General features: G+C 42.5%; 1 protein-coding gene across 1 annotated transcript; it reads right to left on the reverse strand.

The window, feature by feature from the left end:
* Positions 1-277: 277 nt before the first annotated feature.
* On the reverse strand, positions 278-4386 carry LOC131902210 (ubiquitin carboxyl-terminal hydrolase 38-like). The gene is made up of 2 exons (XM_059253250.1): positions 3053-4386; positions 278-1668 (listed from the first exon to the last, which is right to left on the reverse strand). Exons 1-2 carry the CDS (start codon positions 3732-3734, stop codon positions 1505-1507), a joined length of 846 nt encoding a protein of 281 aa, XP_059109233.1. The 5' UTR covers positions 3735-4386; the 3' UTR covers positions 278-1504.
* Positions 4387-24434: the final 20048 nt, after the last annotated feature.

The following is a 24434-nucleotide window of genomic DNA, read 5'->3' on the forward strand; positions in this document are numbered from 1 at the left end:
ATTGAATGCTTGTTTTGACAGCACCAGAAAGTTGAGAAATCATAAACTGAGCCCACCTAAGTCAGATACTGTCTGTGCTGGTATGTCCCTCTACTACCCAAGGCGTGGCTTTCTCTTTTACTTTAGTACACAGTCACCTCAACGAACCCTCTGTAGCCATCTTACTGAAAACTGCAAACCACTTATTTACAGCCTACCCCTCCTTCTTGTCTGTCTTTCCCAATAATACTTATTATCATTTAACATATTAAATTATTTACTGTATATTCTACAATGAAATTTAAATCCAAAACAAAATCAATTTCATTATTCAGGAGAATGACAAAAAAGCCAGGCCTAACTACGGCACCCATTACTACACATTTTAACATTTTTAAAATCAGGATGAATGCTGGAATCAGTGAATTATTGCTACATTACTGTTGGTTTCTCTGACTATAAAGGAAGCTCATGAAAGTATATATTTTTATCAATTTACTCAGGGTATTTTGGGCGCTGCCTGACACTTTTGTTAAGTGCTCAGTAAGTCATTTTGTTTTTTGGGAGTTTTGTTTGTTTGTTTGTCTTTTCGAGACAAGGTTTTCCTGTGTAGCTTTGGAGCCTGTCCTGGAACTCACTCTGTAGCCCAGGCTGGCCTCGAACTCACAGAGATGCACCTGCCTCTGCCTCCCGAGTGCTGAGATTAAAGGTATGCGCCACCACCGCCCAGCTTCAGCAAGTCACTTTGAATGAATGACTCAGTACAAGCATAAAGGTGTTGCAAAGGGCAAATCCATTTATATTTAGACATGGGACACGAGACTGCAGATCATTTAGGATAAGAAGAAAAACATGTTATCAGAAACATCTGACAACCAGACTAGCAACAGCTTCTACCAGCAACAGTAGATGCCCAACAACAGTGTGCTATGAATTTCAAAATGTTAAAAGAAAACAGCTATCAAACCAGAATTCTGTATCGGGCCAAATTCATCCATTTATGGATAAGGGAGAGAAAACAAATTCCAAAGAGGCAAAGGTAGGAGCTGGAGAAATGGTTCAGCAGTTAGAGCACGTGTTGCTCTTGCAGGGGATCCAGGTTCAATTCCCAGCACACACCTAGTGGGTTCACAACCATCCATAATTCCAGTTGCAGGAGCTGACCTCTTCGGACACCAAGCATGCATATGGGTACACATATATACACAAAAGCAAAACACACACATAAAATAAAATAAATCCAAAGAGGCAAGTGCAAAGGTATCATCTATGGAGTCCGGTTGAAAGAGAAAATAAAATCCTTACCTAGCTAAGAGGAACAGAACCAAATAATGATAACAACTACCACCCCACCCGGGAGGGCTGCAGAAAATAGTTAAGGAATAAAGAATCTAGAAAAACAACCCAACCAAACAAGTTCAGATGAGGCTATAAAAAGGTAAGTCATTCTAATTAATTTGGAGAAACTACAAATTTATTTCATGATTTCCGTTTTAGCCAGAAGAGTCTCTCCTCAGGCCTGTACTTATCGTCTGGCATAAACATCCACGTACCTGCAGAGCGCGTGGGTCATACTTGCATCTTTCACGTTCGGGTCGGCGGTCAGGCTCCTGATGAGGACTGTGATCATCTGCAGAGGAATGTGCTGCACAAGGCTTGCCAAGGCGACTGAGGGCTCAAAGGACACATCTAGTTTTTAGTTAGAAAGATAGACAAACACAGCAAAGAGGTTCAAAGTTTAGTACTTCAAGGGAACCCCCCCCCCCCCACACACACACACTTGTAGTAAAGGTACTAGAAGTTGTTATTCTGTATCTCAGGAGTAGACTCTAAACTGAAAAAGTTAAATCATAGAAAAGAGAGGTTAGGAGTGAATAGCAATAATCACTCATTCTATAGAAACAGTGCTGAATTATAAAAACTATTGTTAAATGTAGTCAAGAAGCTACTTCATTGTTAATGTTACATTTTTGGGGGGGGGGTTTAGATACTGCTTTGAAAAGCAGTAATCAGAAAAAAAAAAATAGAACCAGTCAGATATCATTCTAATTTCCATGTTAGAGGTTCTAAAATAATTAAGAAATATTACAGTAGTCAATATAGTACTCTAAGAGAGACTTAAAAAATCTTGAGTAGACATTAAGGGGAAGGGGGCTGGCTTTGCTTATATAGACCGTCAGGCATTAAGACAGTCAGCTTCACTACTACAGTTTAAACACTTGGAAAAGAAATTAACAACTATGACAAACTACAAGTAAAATTACAGGAAGGGGAAGATAATGTACTTGGTATATAATAAATGCTTTACATTACAGGAGCTTTAAAAACTCAATCCTCATTTCTGGTCACAAGTTCAGTCCGACTGACAGATTTTAAAGCACCCTCAAGGACAGACACATAGACAAAATTCTTAGGTCAAAGTGTTTCCTTAGCCCTTTAAACCTTCCCAAGTTTCTAAGGATGCAGTTCCTGATAAAGACAAGACAAGCATCTCCCTAAGTTGTCATACTGCCTTGTCATACTTCCTGTTTTCATGCTACCTGGATCTCATAGACTGTTGTGGGGGGAAAATGACAATACTTTGATAGATTTTGCACCACCCATGATTTTTTTTTTTAAAAAAAATGAGAACACTGAAAAACAGAAAAATAACTTCAACGAGGTAAGTTACATACAGTAATAATAACATGGTAAGCATCACATGAGACCATTAGTCAGTAATGACTAGAAGCTTTTCATAATGGCTGTCAGCCTGTAAGCATTCCAAAACTGAAGCAGAGGCTGCGTAGTTAAGTGACCTGTTCAGTGACAAAGGTCTTTGGACTTAGTCATCCACAACCTTTTGGCTGCAACGTAGGATTCTGAATAAGGCAGTGAAGTGGAATAAAATTCTGGATAAGGGTGTTTAGATTTGTTCTCCATCAAGAATGCCTCTTACTGGAGGATTTACTCAAAATATGCTTGCCCACCTTCCAGTCCCCCCAAAGAGAATGTTTTCGGGCAGAAAGTGTAGTGCGTTTGAGACACGTTGTTGAATTTCCAAGGCATGTTTTCCTAAAATAATGACCCTTACCTGTGGAAGAGATGCTTGCAAAAACTTCTTGCAGAGAAGGCAGCAGCGTGGAGGGCTCAGCCTTCCAGATATTTTGTAGTAAGTTACTCACTTTTGTCACCTGGGAGACATACTCCCGCAGCTCCTTCTCCTGGGTGGACACACACTGGAAATGACCTATCGTTCGAACCAGCTGTTGACAGAAGGTAATGGACAGTTTCCCTTTGGGGACGCACTGCACGAAATCCGTCAGAAGGTCGCTCAGTCGGGCACAGAGCTGCGGCTCCGGCCTCTCACAGACCATTCGCAGCACCTCCACCTGCAGCAGGCTGAAGAGGTCCAGCACCGACGGGCAGCTCATGATCAGCTTCAGGCCGTTGTGAATGTAGTCCAGGATGGCTACGTCCTTCCTGTCCAGTGAGTGGTAGCCCTGTTGAAGGAGGCCCAGCACGAAGGTCTTGTTGAAGAAGGACTCGAACTCCGGCCGGTGGTACCGCGCGTAGGCCTCCAGCACCTGGTGGCCCACTTGCCGCTGGAAAGGGTCCGGACCCTCCAGGATGAGGCGGGTCGTCAGGTCAAACATGGCCTCGCACTGCGCTTCGTCGAGCCAGTGCTCCGCGGATTCCACCACCTTCCGCACAATCATCCGCTTGAGGGGCAGAGGGTGCGAGGAACTCACCAGGCCCTCCAGGATCTTGTCCATCGTCGCCACGCTGCAAGGCCAGGCCCAGGGGAGGAAGAGCGGGCGACGGCAGCCCCGGGGGGCAGCAAAGGGCCGCGGCGCAGCTGAGCTTGGAGCCAAGCAGCAGCAGCAGCAGCAGCAGCAGCAGCAGCAGCAGCAGCAGGTCCGGCCGCCACCACCGCCGCCGCCTCAGCAGCCACATCTATCGGGTGGGAGGGCCCATGCGAGCCGGGACGCCTAAGGGCCGCCGGTGCCCGCGGTTCGCCTCCAGCGCCCGAGGCCCGCACACGGCAGCCTCGCTGGGCCCGCGGCCCCTCTCGGCATCCGTGCTCAGGGGCCCTCCAGGCCCCCAGGCTGAGCCGGAAGGTGAGGAGCGCCTCCGCGTCCCGGGACGGTGAGGGCGTCCAGGCTCCCGCGGGCGGGCAGAAGAAAGGCGCCCCGGCTTGAGACAGGAGGCGCTGTCACTGGGAGCACCGCGAACAGCCAGGCAGAGGAACTGGAGGCGGCGAACACCCTTGACCCGGAAGCAGAAATACCGGCAAGTAGGAAGTGAAGCTGCGAGGTACCCCAGAGAGGTCCGCCCTCGCCCCACCCACTTCCTTCCGGTCTTTTCTCCTCTCCTACATTCGACCCACTTCCTTCTAGCCCCGCCCCTTCCCCCGCCTCTCGCCCCATCTGGCTCCTCCCCTCCCCTGCAGGCCGCGCCCCTTTCCCTGACGCGCAGGCGCCGCGGCACTGAATGAGTCGGGCAGCCACTTCCGCGTCACTGGAGAAGGAGCGGCGCGTCACAGGCAGGCGTCCGGAGCAGCCGCTCAGACACCCTAGAGCGGACCTCGCTGCCCGGAGGTTCTTGTCGCCTTACTTCGAAATTCTGTCGGTGTTGCTGGTTAGAGACGCAGACAGCACTGAGCACGACCGGATCGAGAGTCGGTTAGGCCGCTGGCGACTGCCCGGAGGGAAGCACTTGTCACGGAGCGGCCCTAACGCACTTTACAGGGAGCTTTTAAAGGCAAAGGACGCAGTACACTGCGTCCTTGTTTGCAGTTGGCGGGGAAGTAAAGTAAGCAAGCGGCTCAACAGAAGCCAAAACTTGCAGTTAGCTGGGGCGTTTCCCCGGGTTTCTAGGACAGGACTGGGTACAGGACTTTTCACGGTGGGTAGAAAAGGGGGTGGTGGTGGCGGTTTAAGCTTAAACCAAAGATGGCTCCAGCCGAGACAAGATGGAGGAACCTTTTACCCTGTCACAATCCAAGTCACGGTGCTTATGAAAATTCGAGGAAGTGTGTTTATTTGAAAATCTTGTGTCTGAGAAAGTTTTGGAAACTCGAGAAGTGAGGAAGTGAGAAAAGTATAAGAATAAACAAACTTCTTGAGAAATCTTTCAAAAGACCCTGTTGGGTCAAGACATGCTCCAGTGCCTAAGTGACTGGATTTTCCCCATGAAACCATTGCTCAGACATTGAGCGATGATTCGAAACAAGGTTGTGGTAAAAATACAGTTAATCAGCTTTTGTATCCTGTGCACAGTGTATAAGCTGCGCCTCAAGTAGTCTGGAGTGTGAAGTTGAGAATGAAAGTACGTGTATGTGCCTGTAAAAGAGTGCTTCGGAACGAAAACTTTTGATGATGCCATAAAGTTTACATTCAAGATCTTTTACGGCAAGGAAGGACAGATGCGGTCATCATACATGAGCCCTTTCAAGTTAACTCCCAAAGATTCAAAACAATTATAAACTCTAGGCCTGGGCATGTGACCATATGCTAAAAGTATCCAACAAGGTCCAGGATTTGACCCCCTTGTACAGAAACAAACAAAAACTTTAATCTCAGGCTTTTACTTTGGAAAGTGTTGCCTAATTATAGCTTATTTCAAACTTGTTTAATATAGCTGTGAAACCAGACATTGTTGGTTATTATTATATACCTTTTTATTGTCTAATAGGAAAAAAAAGGTGACTTGTTTCCATTTTGCTGGAATGTTTCTTTTTTTCTTAAGTTGCAAACATGATTGCATCAATATATTTAACACATCCATTTTCATAATATTAAAAATAGCAGTTGAGAGGCATTAGGACCTGGGTGAAGGGGAACTGGAGACTCAGTTTGTGGGAAGAGATGGGAAAAAAGAGGTTGGATCTAGACCCAGGAATGGCTTTCAAACTCCTTTTTTTTCGGGTAGGTAGACGATAAAGCCACAGAGAAAAGTCTGGTTGTCATTCCTGCTACATTTGAAAACAAATACAGCAAAGAAAGTAATTGTGGCATTTGTTGTTGCTTTTGTCCCAGGCTGCCCTCAGAAAGACTTAGTTGAGTGTTGACTTACTGACTCCTCTTGCCTCCCACCTCTCTAATGCTGGGCTCACCTGCCTTTGTCACTGTGCACTGTTTCATGAGGAATTTAAGCATAGAGTAGTTCCACTTCTAGGCATATACCTCAAAGAATTAAAAGCAATGACTACAATATATCAGCGTTCCTGGAATCATTATTTAAAATGACCTACAGGTAAAAACTATTCATGAAGAAATGAGTGGTTAAGAAAGATGTGATGCGTGCATACAAAGGGACATTATTCAGCATTAAAAGAATGAAATTTTGATACATGAACAAACGCTGGACACGGTAGCCTAAATGAAGGAGCTGCTCACAAAACAATAAATACTGTATGATCCCATGTATGTGCACTAACTAGAGTAGTCAAGTTAACAGAGACAGAAAAATAGGGTGTTTATTTAGAGGGTGTTCATTTCTGCTTAGAAAGAGGAACAGTTCTGGAAATGAACAGCACTGGTGATTGTATGATAGTGTGAAAATATTTTGCCACTGAACTTAACACTTTAAAGCTAAGTGTTCTGGCTGGAGATCACAGTGCTTGTTTGCCTAGCATGCATTAAACCCTGGACCTCGCACTTGGTAAACTGGGTAGGTGGTACATGCCTATAATACCAACACTCGGGAGGTAGATACAGGAGTATCAGGAGATTGGTATTATCTTTTTTTATATAGGTCACTCCAGGCTATGTGAAATGATGTAAAAAGAATATATAAAGAAGTTATCCAGCTAAAAATGGTCAAAGTGCATGAAACATTTAATTGAAAAAGGCATACAGATGGCAAATACGTATAGGAAAAGATACTCAGTATCACTAGCCACAAAAGCAATGCAGAGTAAAGCCATGAAGTACCAAAACATACTTGTTAGAACTTTAAAACTGGTGACAGTTCTGGCAAGGATGCAGAGAAAATAGATATTATTGGTGTTGATACAAAATGGTTTAGCTCCTCTGAAAAATTATTTGGCAGTTTGTTGTTTTCTTTTTAAAGCAGAGTCTCATTATGTAAACCCAGGTTTGCTTCAACTTGTAGTCTTTCTGCCTCAGACTCTGAAGTACTAGAATTATAGGCATGCTTCCCCACATCCATCTTACTCAGCAGCTTCTTAAAATTAAACATGTTGGCTGGAGCGATGGCTCAGCAGTTAAGAGTGCATACTGCCAGCATTTGGATCAAAGTCCCCACATTGGTTCATTCACAGAAGCCTGTAATTTCAGCTCCGGAGAGACCAGTGCCTGTGGCCTCAGTGTGCACCTGCACTGAAGTGTGCATATGCACTCCCACAAGGCATATGCATAACTTAAAAATCTTTCAAAATTAAACATGTAATTATCACATGACCATGTAGTTGAACTGTAAGGTATTTATTTCAGAGAAGTGAGAACTTATATTCAAATAAAAATAGTCATACACAGATGTTTACAGTAGTTTATGTGTAATAGTCAACAATAATGGCAATCAACGGAATAGTTAAACTGGATAAATAAACTGGTTCATTCAAAACAGAATACTAACAAGAAAAAGCAACAGACTGTTGATAGGCACACCCACTTGACAGATGTCAAGAGCATTATTCCAAGCTAAAGAGGCAGTCTCCAAGGTCATACACTAAGTCCCTTTATATAGTATAGTCAGGAAATAGAGATGAAAGATGGGTGGTTGTTACAGTTTGGGATGGTAGGGGAGGATGGGCATGACTAAAGTGTAGAACACAGTTGACTAATGGACTGGTTCTGTACCTGGATAAAATGGCATGCAACTGTACATACATGCATGCGTGCATACATCCATCATGCCAGTGTCGACTTCCTAATTTTTGTACTGTGCTATATTTAGGTAAGATGTATAACACTGGGGGAAATGAAAGGGAGGGTTCTAAGGATCTCTGTATTTGTAACTCTTTGTAATCAACTTGAAAATAAAAGGACAAGTGACCTCCCACTCTCGTATCCAGCCTTTGTTTGTAAGTGGTCAGAGCTTATGATTAGGTGATTCTGCTGCACCCTGTAGTATTCTCCCCAACAAACAAACAACCACAGCACAGTGTAATATTTAGAAACAGTGGTGCTGGAGCTTTCCAAATCATTTCAAGAGGCAAATGTAAACATGACTATGCAGAAATAATAAACTAACTGAATTTTCTCCCTTATCTAGTTATATATAACTGAAGAACAATGTATGGATAAGTTATGGTGGCCAAGAATAAAAGTTCTTATTTATACTCATCCTTAAGCTAAAAAAGAGTTAAGAGTTCTGTGTAATAAAGATCCCAGCATGTCTGGGCCCTACCCTTGTGTAATAAGGAATTGCTGATTGTGAAGAAGTGTAGACAGACTTATCTTAGGTTGCGTGGGATGCCATGACAACGTACCACACACTGGGAGGCTTAAACAACTGAAATGTAGTCTTTCACAGCTCTGGGTGCCAGAAGTTTAAAATCAGGTTGCCAGCAGACCTCTTTCTGGCTGTCACCTTGCTGTGTCTTCATATGAACACTTCTCTTTGTGTGTAAGGAGAAAGAAGAATTCCTACTCTTTCTCATCCCTCTCTTTTCTCTCTTGTCCATAGGAGCAGAAAGACTATCTGGGGAGAGGAAGGGGTCCAAAGAGATTTTGTTTACACACACACACACACACACACACACACACACACACACACACACACGAAAACAGAAGTGTAATGGTTTGTGGGGAGGAAGGGGGAAAGGAGTAGGGCCAAGGGAGGGTCATGGGGGTTAAATATGCTCTCTCTCTCTCTCTCTCTCTCTCTCTCTCTCTCTCTTTCTCTGTGTGTGTGTCTCTCTCTCTCGTCTCTCTCTGTCTCTGTCTCTCTGTCTCTGTCTCTCTATATGTGTGTGTGTGTCTCTCTCTGTCTCTCGTCTCACTCTCTCTGTCTCTCTGTCTCTGTCTCTCTCTATGTGTGTGTGTGTGTGTGTGTGTGTGTGTGTGTGTGTGTGAAAATGTCATGATGGAACTTATTTCATATGCTAAATAAAATTAAAAGGCTTAATAAAAACAAAAATAAGAAACACAAAAGAACATCAGTCTTATTAGATAAGTGCCACATTTAATTATCTTTTAAAGGTTTTTGTCTCCAAATATGATCACACAGGGGAAGTGAGGAAGTCATCATGGATTTGGGAGTTAGCCATGGGGGGCAAAACAAATCAGTTTCCCCTACTCTAGACTGTTCTTGCTCATAGCTGAAAAACAGCCAATTTTAAGTCAGTCTATCACCTGAAATAGAGGTCAATTGAATTTTAAATTGGGGTAGAGCTCAGAAATATGAAATTTTTAGCACCCTGAGTGATGCTTACTCATAAAAGACCTAAGCATCTTCTTGCATATCTTATAGTCAGAAAATAAGTGCAAACAGCTTAAGCCAATCACTGACATAATTGTAATGCTATAGGTTTTGTCTACTTTGTGGATAACTGTAATAAAGCTGCTTCTTTGTTTGATTTTTGTGTGTGCATTGTGTGGAATAGTAGAGAAAGAAACTCACTTAGAAAAATCTAGAATTTGAAGACATCTTAAAACTCAGGGAAAGGGCAGACTGAAAGGCAAACCGGCCTTACATTTGTGTTGTGAGCCACATGTGGTGTTAGACACAGTAACCCAGCACTTGGGAGGTTTGAGGCATCAAGAGTTCAGAGTCATCATCTGCTACAGAGTGCATTTGAGTCCATCCTGAGCTACATGAGACTTCGTCTCAAAAACCCAATATCCTTGGAACCTACATGGTAGAAATAGAACTGACTCCTGGAAGTTGTCCTTTGACCTCCCCAACACGTGCTGTGGTACCCGCTCCCCATAAATAAATTAATACTTTTTAAAAGAAATGAAAATGGAATTAGACGTGGTTCATATGATTGCTAGGCAGTTTTAGGGCCCTATTTGAAGCTAGAGATCATGAATATTAATGAGACCTGTCTATTTGGTTTTTTTTTTTTTTTGCATATAGCCATGTTCGACTTTACAGATCTAAGCAGAAAATAAATAAGTAGAGAGTGGGACGGAACCACCTGTGATATAGCCAAATCCAGGGAAGTAGATTCTAAGTGCCAGCACTTCTTACTAGGCCAGGGTTACTGACAGGGCTGGTGAGAAATGAATCTTGGCCAGGCACAGGTTGCAGGGGTCACAGGAAGACTGAGGCTGTGACAAGTTTATTGCAAGCAATCAGACTTTGTATGCCCTTATCAGAAACAAGATATACTGGTGGGTTCAAGGAAGAATACAGTGGTAGTTGCCAGGTTACAATGGCATTTGCAAGCTATACAGGGTACATGAGATTAATGTCTAAGCCCAATTGTCCTGTCAAATTTTTATATGCTTTGTTTACTTCTAAGGAGCACAGACAAACACAGAGGTGGCCTGAATGCTCCACGGCCCGAGGGAGTGCCTCAGTTTCTTAGGAACTAAAAGGCATACAGTGCCTCAGGAGCCATGGACTTCAAAAACCTATGACAGACACTTTTCAAAGCAGCTAGACTAGGCCAGCTCCATGGCTCCCTTGCACAGGATGAAGTCAGTAAAGAGTGTATAAGTGTAAGGGGATGGTTACAAATGACCACGGGGTTTGACTTGCAAAAGGCATTAGTGAGACTCTGAGGGAGTGAGAGAGTGGAAAAGTGCAGGAACAATAAATTGTAAGATCCGGTTGGGCCAGAAGCCTGCGTCCTGTAGTTTCCGTCAGAAAGACTGAGCTGGAAAGGTGCAAGGAGGTTAGAAATGGGGTAGTTCAAGTTCATATGTCAGGGAATGGCAAGGGTTGAGTTTTGACCGTGAGAGTAAGTGGCTGGAGGTGGGGTCGGAGCAGAACTGGGAAGGCAGGGGTCAGAACCTGTAAATTAGGGCACTGGGTGGCAGAATATTACATATCTGTGGGTACTGAAGTCAACTGTGAACTATGACAAAGGTAAGTTCTAAAGCCATATCCATGAATCAGGAGCTAAACTCTTTGAGTGTGTCACAGAAACAGCGCTGCAGCAGGGGCGTGTGGTACGGTAGCTCGCGCTAAAGGACGTTTCTTTGGAGAGGGAAACAGAAGAGTCCAAAGGCCTGTGTTGCGGACTGGGTCTCAGTAGGGCCATCAGACCGAGGGAGAACGGGGTGAAGGTGTTTAGGATAATTGGGATTTGGCGATGTCAGACAGACATAGACATCAGAGTATGTTGTGAAACTGGTGTAAGTTTACTGAACATCAGGCTGAGATTTTGTATAATCTTAACAAGGAACTAAGTCCAGGGGCAAAAGGAAAACAATAGACACAATCTTTTGTGGTCACACAATGTGGTTTTCAGAATGATTAATCCTTTCAGACAGAGACATGCTGTGGCCTGAACCCTAAGAGCCAGATCACGCACTCAATAACTAGTGATCCATTTCTAGTAATTTGTTAAAGACAGTTACAAAGTCCTCGCCAAGAGCCTTAGCCCACCTCTTTAGCACAGGTGTTACACCCCTCAATATAGCTGACCTTGTCTGTCTATCATATGTACATCATACCTTTTTGTTTCTAACCAGCCTTTCCATAAAAGGCAACTGATTTCATAACATTTTTTTCCCATGATTTATCCAACTGATTTCCTTTATAGTCATAAGCCCCTGTAAAAGGGGGTGGATCTAAGTAATTTTTATTTTTGGGATTTTAACGAGGGGGTGTCCACCATTTTTCATTAATACGGTATTGAATGTACTTTTTAACCATTTTTGTGGGGGTTGTCAGTTTTTTAAGTTCTCTTTTTTGTGAGTTTGTATGAGCTGAGTGAGGGTTATTTAACAATCTTTTTATTTTTAAATTTTTCCTTAGAGTCTATGGGAACCTGAATTATTAGCTATTTTTTTTTAATCCATCCATGAGTGCCCCCACTGAAGTAGGGGTTTTTTGTGTTATCTGCCCAAGGGCTTGAATCACTGGGGGCGGTGCGGTGTAACAGTTGAGGAGTTATCAGGTATGTCAAGTGAGCGTCTACGGGAGTCCAGGCACAGGGAGGTTGTTATTGTCAGGAAAGAAGAAAGAAGCAGGAGTCTTGCCAACCATCCACGGTAGGCTGGTCTTTAGGGAACAGTGTATCCAGGAACCATTGCTCGGGCTGATTGTCAGGGGACCGCTGGGGGCCTAGCCTTGAGAGACACGTGCCCCCCTTCCTCGGGAGACCACCAGATCGGCATTTGTCACACGGGTGACACCGTCGCCGGTGTGACAGGCCTGGAGACTAGATTCGGGCTTTTTGAGGGCATTAAAATCATGTGTGAATGGAGTAAGCTGCTTCCTCTTCTTCCTCATCTCTCTCTCTTTTTCCTTTTTTCTTTTTTTGAGAGTGGGTCTCACTGTATATCCAGACTTCCTTGAACTCATTATCTTGTCTCACCCTCTTGAGGAAATCACACCACACATATGCCCACACACATGTAGGTGCACAACACATGCACCTACACATACATGCACATACATACATACATACATACATACATATATATATAATCCATTTTAACATAAACAACACTAAGATATAATTTGCTACTTATGTACCCATGAATGATAGGAGGAAAGCTTAAAAATTTTCATTTTCCATAGCTAAATCATTGTTTGTATAAGAATGAAGAATTTAGTATACACAGTAAAAACTTGATAACATAGAATAGTCTTGAAGTTGTTTCAGGCAGTGTCCACTGACACTGTGTGTTGGGATGGCATTCACATGTGAAGTTTGAAGCATATTCCGTATTTAGAAATAAGGCCACAATAAGATGCTGTGATATAACATGGGCAAACACGCTAGAGACACCTCATCTTTATTAAGCATTTGACTTTGAATTTATTTTTGGTCATATGTTCAGAAACCTTTTTACTCATGCCAAAATTTTCACGACCCCCGCCCATATGGGGTCACAAGCCACAGTTTAGGAAGCTGGGCAATAGGAGATTGAATGGGCCCCCCTCCCGTGCTCACTGATTAGCAGAACAATGTGAAAGTGGTTACATCACCAAAAGAGTTCTGTAGCTTCTATGCGGTCTCTGTCAAAATGTCAATGCCGTTTTTTTTTTTTTTTTTTTTTCACAGAACAAGAAAACAGTCTTGAAATTGATATTGGAGCTTGAAAGACTCCATATAGCCAAAGCAATTTTAAGCAGGAAGAGCAATATTGAGGCATTACAGTATCTTATCTCAATTTATATGACAGAGCTATAGCAATAGAGAGTTTAGGGCTGGCACATAAACAAACATATAAATTAATGAGACAGAAGGCCCAGAAGTGAGCCCATGCAGCCACCTTGTTTCTGACAAAGCTTGAAAAGCACACATTAGAGATCAGACAGACTCTTTATCAAGAGGTGCTGGGAAAACTGAATTTCCACATGTCGAAAGTGAAACTAGATTCTTATCTCCCACCCTGCACAAAAATCAATTCAAAACTGGTCAATGACTGTAAGACCTGAAACAAACTGTTAGAAGGAAACACCAAGGAGACCCTTCAAGGTAGACCATATACAAGGGTTTTCTGGACCCCAACATCTCAGGAAATAATCATAAGCGCAGGAATGACGGTTCTGTACAGCAGAGGAAACCATCACCAGAATGTAGAGACAGTCTACAGAATGACGAAAAATCTGCTTACTACACACCAGTGGCCAGATTAGTATCTAGAATATTATAAATAACTATAAAAATAAAAACAACGAATCATTTAATGAATGAATGAGTGGGTTAATGAATGGAGCAGACAGTTTCCTTGTTTTAAATTTTTTTGATGTGTATTGGTGTTTTGCCAGCATGTATGTATGAAGGTGTCAGATCCACTGAAACTGGAGTTACAGTTGTGAGCTGCCATGTGGGTGCTGGAAATTGAACCTGGGTTTTCTGGAAGAACAACCAGTGCTTCTCACCTCTGAGCCATCTCTCCAGCCTCCCAACAAACAGTTTTCAACAGAAGAAATACAAATGGCCAGTAAATAATTTTAAAAAGTGTTCAACATCCTTAGCCATCAGTGAAATTTTTTGAGATTCTGTCTCACACCAGTCAAATGGCTGTCATCGAGAAAACAATGAAAACACGCTGGTGAAAATGTGGGGAGGGGGCGGTATGGATTGCTTATGTGCAGCCTCTACAGAAACCAGTGTTTAGGTTTCCCAAATAGCGAGAGAGGGAGAGAGGGAGAGAGGGAGAGAGAGAGACAGAGACAGAGACAGAGACAGAGAGAGAGAGACAGAGAGAGACAGAGACAGAGAGAGACAGAGACAGAGAGACAGAGAGAGACAGAGGCAGAGAGAGACAGAGAGACAGAGAGAGACAGAGGCAGAGACACAGAGAGAGAGAACTTAACATAAGATCCAGTCATGCCACTCCTGGGTACGTACTCAAAGGATTCTAAGTCAACATAATACAGAGACACTTGCACATCTGTATGTACTGCTGCTCTATTCGCAATAGCCAGGAAATGGAACTAGCCTAGATGTCTATCAGCTGATGAATGGAAAAGGAAGATGTAGTACATATTTACAATGAAATTCTATCCAGCCATAAAGAAAAATGAAATTGTGACATTAGCAAGAAAGTGGATAGAACTGGAGATAATTGTGTTAAGTGAAGCTAGCTAGTCTCAGAAAGACAAACACCATGTTTCTCTCATATAAAGAAGCTGGGTTTAGCTGGGTAGTGGTAGTGCACACCTTTAATCTCAGCACTCAGGGGGCAGAGGCAGGTGGATCTCTGTGAGTTCGAGGCCAGCCTGGGCTACAGAGTGAGTTCTAGGACAACCAGGACTGTTAAACAGAGAAACCTTGTCTCAGAAAACAAAACAAAACAAAAAGTTGTGTTTCATTGTCTCTGTCTGTCTGCCTGCCTCTGTGTGTGTGTGTGTGTGTGTGTGTGTGTGTGTGTGAGAGAGAGAGAGAGAGAGAGAGAGAGAGAGAGAGAGAGAGAACTAGAGAGAGACTAGAGGACTGTAAGAAGGGAGTGAAAGAGTATGAAGGAATGCATGTGACATGGAGCAGAAAGCAGAGGAATCTTGACTGGAGGAACCCAGAATGGGTGGGGTGGCTGAGGGACAAGCAGAATGGGTGGGGGGAGGGGGAGGCAGCACACTGGAAGAAACTATAATGGCACTTGTATATGAAATTGCCATAATGACATCCATTACAACCTACGCTAACTGGAGAAGGAGCTCTGAAATGAGGTGATTAGATTTGCTATCTGAACGCAACAGAAGTCAGGCAATGGCGTCTGGCTGCAGGAACGCTGGTGTTCAGATGAGCCTGCCCTGCTCGGGAGCGTTAAACCACTTGTCTCTTTGTAAGTCACTGTGGATCTGTTCTGACCCGGCTCCCTTCTCTCCAGCCTTGTTAATTCACCCTTCAGGGGGCAGCTCAGAGGGCTCCATGCTCTAGCCTTTAGTCATGGCGACAGAGTGTCTGATATAAATAACTTCAAAGGAGGGAAGATTCGGTCTGTCACAGGGCGAGGGTTCAGTCTGTGCTCACTTGGCCCTATGTGCTTGGTCAGACCATCATGGAAGTGGGACAATGACATGCAAGAACTAGAGAGGGGTGTGGGAAGGTGTAGGTTAAAGCCCTCAGGGGACATGCCCAGTGACCCCCTTCCTCCATCTAGGCCTCACCCACCTTTCTCCAACTCTTAGTAATGACATCATATTATTGATCTACACTTCATTAGTCCCTTCATTAGGTTAGAGCCCTCATGACCTAGTCTTAGAAATGCCTCACAGACATGCCAGAGCTGTACTTTACTAATCTTCCAGGGGTTTCTTTCCTGAAAATAGATTTTTTTGGAGACAGGGTCTCTACATAGCCCTGGCTGTCCTGGACTTCACTGTGTAGACCAGGCTGGCCTCACAGAGGTCTGTCTGCTTTTGCCTCCTGAGTGCTAAGTTTAAAAGTGTGCAACATGCCCAGCCCTCCTAGGGGTTTCTTAGCCCATTCAAACTGGCAACTAAAATTAACCATTTCACCTATCTCCCGAGGACACTTGACCAAACTAACGCAATAGCCAACTGGTCTATAAAATGTCCTCATAGTGCTCTGTATTTCTAGCAATTACCATGATTGTATTTCTATGATTCTATGTGCTAGGACCTCATAGGCATGGGTCATCTCTTCTGTTCGTTACCCAGCACCCAGCTTGATACCTGTTAGCATTTAGGCATCTGTACTGGCCAGACAGGACACATCTTCAGCTGCAGCCACTAAGAGAGAGCACTGTGCTCATTTGCCGTGCCCACCTCCCGGTCTCTGCCCTTCCCCCAGTAAACCTCCCACAGGAGTCCTGTTGTATGGCGTGACTCCTTCTTGCCGCTTTTAAATTACAACAGTATCGCCTTGCTAACCTTTGAGATATTAAATATTCTATGGTTCTCAACCTTCCTAACGCTGTGGTCAACCCCATCCATAAAATTATTTCATTGCTACTTCATAACTGTAATGAATTGTAGTGTAAATATCTATTTTCTGATGGTCTTAGGCGACCCCTGTGAAAGGTTTGTTCACACTCCAAGGGGTCGTGACCCACATGTTGAGAACCACTGTCCTAGCACTTAATACTCAAAGATTACTCAAAAAATTTATCTTTGTTGTAACGAAAGTCCTTTTTGGTATATGCTCATATATCTATTTTCTTTCTTTCTTTCTTTCTTTCTTTCTTTCTTTCTTTCTTTCTTTCCTTCTTTGGTTTTTCAAGACAGGGTTTCTCTGTGTAGCTTTGGCACTTTTCCTGAAACTCACTCTGTAGCCCAGACTGGTCTCAAACTCACAGAGATCTGCCTGGCTCTGCCTCCCAAGTGCTGGGATTAAAGGCGTGCTCCACCAACGCCCAGCCAGTCATATATCGATTTTCTTTCTTTCTTTTTCTTTTTTTTTCCAGAGCTAAGGACCGAACCCGGGGCCTTGTGCTTGCTAGGTAACCATTCTACCACTGAGCTAAATCCCCAACCCCATATATCTGTTTTCAAAGAAATATTTGCCAAGAAGATTGTACTATTATAATTTTCTTTATTGTAACATATATATTGTAACACACATAGACACACATACACATGTATGTAAATTTCATTCAGGCATTAAGTTTGAGCAAGGTAATGGTTATTGGGGTTTGTATACATGATCACAAATAGTAAAATAAACAAAAAAATCAAACTTCTTAATCACTTCCAAACATAATAAATTATAATTTCTAGTGAAAAACTTATTTCTATGCTAATACATTTTTTTTACTCTTTGATTTTTTTCTGAATTAAAAATTACAAATTGTAATTACAAATTAGAAATAATCTTTTGTGTTATCTTCCTCATTAACAAAACATTTCTTGTTTTGGCTACATTTTTATCTTTTAAGGCAGGATACACTTACTAAACAGGTTATACTTCATAATCTTGTGAATGAAAAAGATGTTAGAAACCAAAGAACAAGTAATGGTGCAATTATTCCACCAAGTCTCATATAACTTCAGGAAAAATCGCTTTTATAAGGCTGTAATTCTGCCTGATAAATCCTTTTCATGTCAGAAACAAAGATGAAATTGTAGGAAATGTATGGTAGTTTGCTGTGTGCGTTATACAGTGCATTGCTTGGGACACTTGGTAATCTAATTATTAGACTGGACTTAAATTATATTCTAATATGTACAAAGTATATCCACAATTAGGGTGAGTGTGTGAAGAAGCTGACCAAGATACTTAAATTGTGAGATACAAGTATCCACACGAATTTTCCATGATTCACTTTTTTCAGAACTTTTATTAAAGTTGTTGAATATATAATTTATTGTTCATTGTAAAGACAGTTTTTTTATCTGATGACATACAGTGGCCATGATAATTATTAACTTGGCTTCCACATTTTGGATAAATTCTACTCTTCTCAAAATGTTTTGCTCTGTATTTCTGAGGTAATATTTTTGTTATTTCTTCAGTGTCTTGGGGATCCCATTGTTCTAGCAGATCTGGCCATCAGCTTCCCTTAGAATGCTGGGAAATTCCAGAAGAGTGAGATGGGAGCCATGCTGATGTAAGAGCTTCTCTAGCACTGGGTTTAGGATTGTTTTTCTTCTATCAGAGAATCCTGTTGATGGAGTATGTAGCTTGACTCTCTGAATGTCTCTGTTGGGCAACACTTTCTAGCTACCCATCACAACCAGGGGTGGAGGGACACATCTCTGCTGAGCAGTTTCCATAAATTGATAATAGACCTTGCTAACCTTTGGGATATTGAATATTTGTTGAAATGTGTTACTGACTTCTATTTATTTACTTATTGAGGTTTTAACCAGGAACATTTGTTTCTTAGATTAAACAAAATGTGATAGTTTGTTATAGGCTTCAAGGTAGAAGAAAATATTTGCCCTTTGGGCGAAGGGTGCTTGTCATATTTCAATTTAAAGTGTCTACCCCGGATTCTTGTTTGGAGTCCTTGCCCCCCATTGGTGGTGTAATATTGGGAGGTGGAGCCTAGATGGTGGGAGCAGGCCACCAGTGCAGGGCTGTAAAAGCTGCGCTTGGCACCAAGTTCTTTCCCTGCTCACAGCTTCCTAAAATATTTTGGTGATGTTTTGATAGGAGAGCCTTTGCCACGAGCTCTCACCAATGTGATTGTCACTCTGTGACGCCTTCTCTAGTGATGGACTGTGATCATCTGCACTGTAAGCCAAAGCAAGGCTTTCGTTTTCTAAACCGTTTCTGTTGGGTCAGAGACGTGCAGGAAGAGCTGGCAAGGGGTCTGAGTCGGCCTCGGCGGTGGAGCGCTTTCATGTGCTAAGTGCTTTGACAAGCTAACTCGTAGTATTCTTTTTAGCTGGAAAATACAGCTGTGGGGTTGCCAAACAAAGAATCTGAGTGTTGGGAACCTTCTTCCTGTTTTTGATCTTGTATGCTCTGTCTAGTTTGAGTTGCAGATTCATGAAGATATATCCCTGCTTTCCAAAACAGACAAAGCTTGGTTTACTTTACTTCCAATTAATTTTAACCTTGGGTAAATTACATGGACTTTTAGTTATTCATTGGCAGAATGCTAGTATTACTCTGTTCTCAGAGATGTTCTACAGAGTAAAATGTGTGAATAATGTGACTTAATAGGCTCGCAGGGAGTAGTTTCCCCTTTGTATTGATGAGAAACTGGTTATAAAAACACAAGAGAAGCTCATGTCCCTTGTGTAGAGTGATGTAGTGTTTTGTATGGCTGAAAAAAATCAATAGAGTGTTACTGAACCAAATCCTTTATCACTACAGACCTGGTACTGCTCTCCGAGATCTCTCTCCCTCATAGCATCTCTCCTTGCTTTGTTCCCTCCATCTTACTTCCTGCCTTAAAAAGCAGAAGTTGTGGTTTGAATTGCCATTATAGTTATGATGCAGATCATTAAGGCATAAGGAGAGTGAAAGGTGTAAACATGTTCAGCTCCTACCTATAAATCTTGGACTGGTTTAGAAAACTCTGAGGGCTAGGAATGCAGTTCAGTGGTGGAATGCTTTACCTACCATGCGAGAAGCCCCCAACATATCTCACATGCATGTATACACACACACACACACACACACACACACACACACACACACACACAGAAAAGCTCAGAAAACTGGGGATTCATGTTTATTGGGAATAAAATTTCTAGTGATTGATAACACTGAAAGATTATTGTAAAGGTATTAGCAATCACAAATATCAATACTCCAATTACAGTGTCTCTATTACAAACGAGCTCATGAAAGGAGGCCTAAAACTATCTTTTTGGGTTTTTTATTGGTTTGTTTGAGATAAAGAGATAATAGCATCATTTTAAAGTTGGAACATAACCCACAGGTGCTTTGTCATGAAGATGAAGAAAACTTGTTCTCTTGTAACGATACTTATGGTGTGAAATCCATGATGTTGTGTTTATCTAACCCAAACAACTGCTCTGTCTCACTATACTGCATAATTGGGATAACTGGTCAACTTGAGCACTGGTTAAATTATCTGATAGCGATACATTACAGGGAGAAGTTCTAGTTTGAGTGAGTCATTTTTTTCTGATTCTTACCAACAATGTATACCACAGTAGCCTTAATGTCCTATAGCTTCTTGTAATAAGAGGCCTTGTAGAAAGATATGTTTCAACTAATGTGTACATACATGACACAAACATTACTGAATTCAGTTAAATGATGGTGGAATTCAGATGTTGCATCAGCTCCACAGTTTAACTCATTTCTCATGCCTTATATCTCAGAACGTCCTAATAGTGTCGAGACTAAGGTGTCAAATCACACCATCTGGTCCCACCATCGGATTAGGTTATCTCAATCCACTGTGACCTCATTGCTCTTCGGTCTTACATTCACTTCTAACTATTTCCGCGCACAAGAACTCACGTACTCTACCTCTGCCTCTCCTTGGTAGTACCCTTTGTTCTTACTGCAGTGAAGGCAACATCCTAATTTCTCTCTTCTCCAGTGGGAAGGTTTCTGTGTTGTTGTCTTCAATTTTGTTGATTTATCCGTGTCTTCTGTATGCCTTGTGATTTTTTACTTTCTCAGCCATATCCTGTGACATCAGTCTCTCTCTACTCTGGTTTTCCCTCCACAGACACACATGGACTGTTCCTCAATCTTATTACTGCCTCATTTGTCTGCCTGTTAGGATCTTACAGTGTTTCAACTAGAGTTTATAAAGTGACAGACACTGAACACTGTCTAAATTCCCTGAAAAGAGAATGTTTACTTCCCTCTGGATGCTCGAGAGTTGTTCCTTAGTGAGCTTTAGAGGCTCCTGTTGGAGGCTCTTGTGGAGTGAAAATCTTTGAAATCTATTGGTGAACTTATTTAGGCCACTCCACGTAGTTAAAAGGAGATTTATTTAATGGCGTAACTTACAAATTAAGGGATAGGTAGGTCGCGGGGTCTGGGGAAGGTGTATCACAGTCCAGCGGTGTTCTCTGGAGCTCTGCTTGGTCTACCTCAATCATCCAGGGTCCTGGAACCAAGAGAGTGTTCGCCGATCCGGATCTCGGGTCCCCAGGCGCCTCCCTTGGCCCCGCCTTGTAGGCGTGACAGTTGCCGAAGTCTCAATGGGGGTTGGAACTTCCAGAACAAAGCTGGAATGGCTACCCACTACAGAAATCAGTAAAATTTAAAAACCTGTCATAATGTGCCATTTCCTTCAGGCTGCCTACTCTGGGGTCTTTATTACAACTTAAAGCAGAATTTGTCATTTCTAAGGTTTGATTTTGCTGTGTTTCAAAATTAGTAAATTAGACAGATGCTGTTTCATCAGCCATGCGTCCACACTGATAGGAGATATGTCTTCTGGGTTGGAAACACTTGTATTGCTTCCTCTTGCCTCTCATTCCTATGGGAGTAGTGCAGGGGTCCCAGCTGGAGCCTGCCCACACAACAGCTTGTGCTCTAAGAGCTCAACACCAAACTAGATACTCAGATGCTTTTAGAGGAAGCAGTGAGCAACCCTGCCCTTTATCTTAGCCAAACCTTTATTTCTTAGGGTTGCTTGCTGCAGACTCATCTGTGAGAAATGGCCCGGGCAAAGATTATTGTGGACCACACACTAAGTAATGATGGCAGTGGACTTCTTCCAACAGGTCATTTCTGCCCTGAGCTCTCTTTTTAACAACATGGAAGGAAAGAAATCCTGCACATTATGATTTAGAAAACCACCACACAGGTATTTTTATGTACTGCTGTCAGACATACAAAATTAAGAACCAGTTCTTTGCAATGGGATGCTGTTGCCAACTTCCATTTCTTCCTTAACAAGCCTTTATCTATGCTCTCCCAAGTTCTCCATATCTTCCTTAAGAGGGTTCTGATCCATTGCAAATCTGCCAGGGACGGTGGTATTATTTTTATGGAAACTCCTATTATGCACCATCGTCCAAGTCCTTATCACTATTTCTGGAAGTGTCTTTACACGGATCTGTAGTCCTAAGAAGTTACTTGAAATCTATGAGAATTCCTCTCACACGAGTGCCGCCCACCTGATTTCCTTGCCTTGTTTTCCACAACCCCAGAGGCTCTTTGGTAGGAAAAACTGCTTTAGCTTTTTATATGTTAAGGATGTGTTGACCTCAGAATGGAAACCAGGATATGTGTTATGTTGGGGAAGAGGTTTTCCTTTGAGTCCACAGGAGAAGAAAAGCTATGGATACTGTTGAGATTCAAAAAGATTAAATTTGAACAGGAGAGACTTCCTGAATAAGGAGAAGTCATAGTACATCAGACAGTTTGGTCATTCAGTCTAAACTAACTTGTAAAGACTAACATTTGATCAGGTACGAAAAATGAAAATAAAACATAATAACACTTTCAAATGATAATTTACTAAAGGCACACTTGCCTTACTGGCATGAAAGGAAAAATGGGTTTTCTTAAACCATGTGTCTTAATTCCATGTTAGAATGTTAGACTGTAGATTGCCACATGGTTCACATCATCTCAGACATGAGCTTTTGAGTTTTTTTCTTCTATAAAAAAGATATTTTTGCTGTTTGGTATTAAAAACACAGTTAGTAGATTGAAAATGTTTTAAGTAAATTTAAAAGGTTACTGTTAATATTCTGACCCGCCCCTTTGAAACCAATGTTAGTGTTCTGACCCACTCCTTAGTGCCAGGCTGTGTCCTGATGTAAAAGCCTCTTTTGGGGGAAAGGGCCATCCCCTCCCTCCCTCTCTCTTTCTCTTTCTTCTCTCCCTCTTTCCTATCTTCTCTTCGCTCGCTATTATAATAAACCATTTCTGTGTGGATGCAGCATCTGGGTCACGAATGACTGTCTGCCACTACCCCACTGCCATGCTCGCATGGTGTGGGTCACCTGCCAGCCTGCCGCTGCATCTGCCCAGCATGCCAGCATGTTTCCCTGTACATGTGGGATACTACAAAATATATAACAGTTACTACAGTTCAAACTTGTTTTCCTAAATCTTTTGAGAGTTGGAGTGATTTGGAGCTAAGATAAATATTTGAGTAGGGAGGTGGTAGCCTATGCCTTTAATCCCAGCAGAGATAGACAGACCTCTTTGAGTTAGTTTTTTATAGTTACACTGAGCAAAGTGGTGGTGGGGCATGCTTTAATCCCACCACCCAGGGACAAAATTCAGATATAGTTCCTATTTGGTATGTTTTCACACTAGAAAAATCACATACTATATTTACAGATTATTACAAGAGCCCTCTACAGGGTTACTAGGAAGACAGCTAATTTGCAATGGGGACAGAAACAAAAAGCAGCTTTTGTGACTCTTGGTAAGCTTTTCTCTGTGCATGCAACCCTGACCAATATTGAACCAGATGATACCCTAATTATGGATATCATATTTATTGGTGAATTGGCAACTGGAGACCCTTCATAAAGCGAAAAGGAGTCCACCAACATTTGCCTGTTGGCTTCTATTGCAAATGCTTTCCATACACAGAGAATAAATATTCTCTCTTTGAGAACAAATTTGGACATTTTATGAGGCATGGGGAACCTTATACTCAGTCACTGCCAACCACCCTATGGTCACAAGGGCACCCTTACAAGGATGGATTGGAACCGTTTGAAGCCAGAGTCCTTCACAGGCTTAGCCATGGAAGGCAAGATACTACAGTGCAGCTGGTACCTGTCTGAATTCCTTCAGGACCAAGGGGGTCTGTGCCTTCCCACACCGAGGAAATAGCTGTTTCCCATAATCCCCATCCCTAAACGTCCCAGCCCTCCCCCAGAAGAGGCACGTATTGGACTGTGGGGACCAACAGAGTGGTCACAGCATTTGATGGTGGAACCAAAGCTATGTGGAAAGCATAGCCTATAGAATAGGGGATGGAATGGCTATTCGTGAGGAAGGAACTACCAAGTCAGCACAACACGCTGAAGTAACAGCAGCACTATTGGCTACAAGACAAACATTAGGAAGGCAAAGGGAAAATCTGTCTTCTCCAGTTCACGGTGCATGTGCAATGGTACAGTCATATGGTCATCAAAATGGAAAACCACTGTCAGATTAATGACAAAGATATCTGGTCACGGGAGGCATGAATGGAAAGGGCAATACCTAGGAAAACTTAGCAAAGACATCAAATTTTTGTGTAGCTCATACAGGCAAGACAGACAAGACATCTGAAAATAGTTAGTGGACAAATCATTACCATATTTAATTAAAATGAATATTAAGACTTCCCAGGGAACAAATTCAGGATAAATCAGCAAGTAAGATAGCTTACACTTGAAAGTTTACCCCTAACACTGAAAAATGAGGGGAAATGGAGAACCAAATTAAACCAGGACAACTCTATGAGAATCACTACTACAGGAATCCATAGCCAGTTCACACCTTCAATCCCAATACTTGGGAGGCAGAGGCAGGCACATAAGAATTACAGTGATTTCAATTTAAAAGTCAC

The sequence above is a fragment of the Peromyscus eremicus genome, unplaced genomic scaffold (genome assembly GCF_949786415.1).
Source record: "Peromyscus eremicus unplaced genomic scaffold, PerEre_H2_v1 PerEre#2#unplaced_3864, whole genome shotgun sequence".
Taxonomy (NCBI): domain Eukaryota; kingdom Metazoa; phylum Chordata; class Mammalia; order Rodentia; family Cricetidae; genus Peromyscus; species Peromyscus eremicus.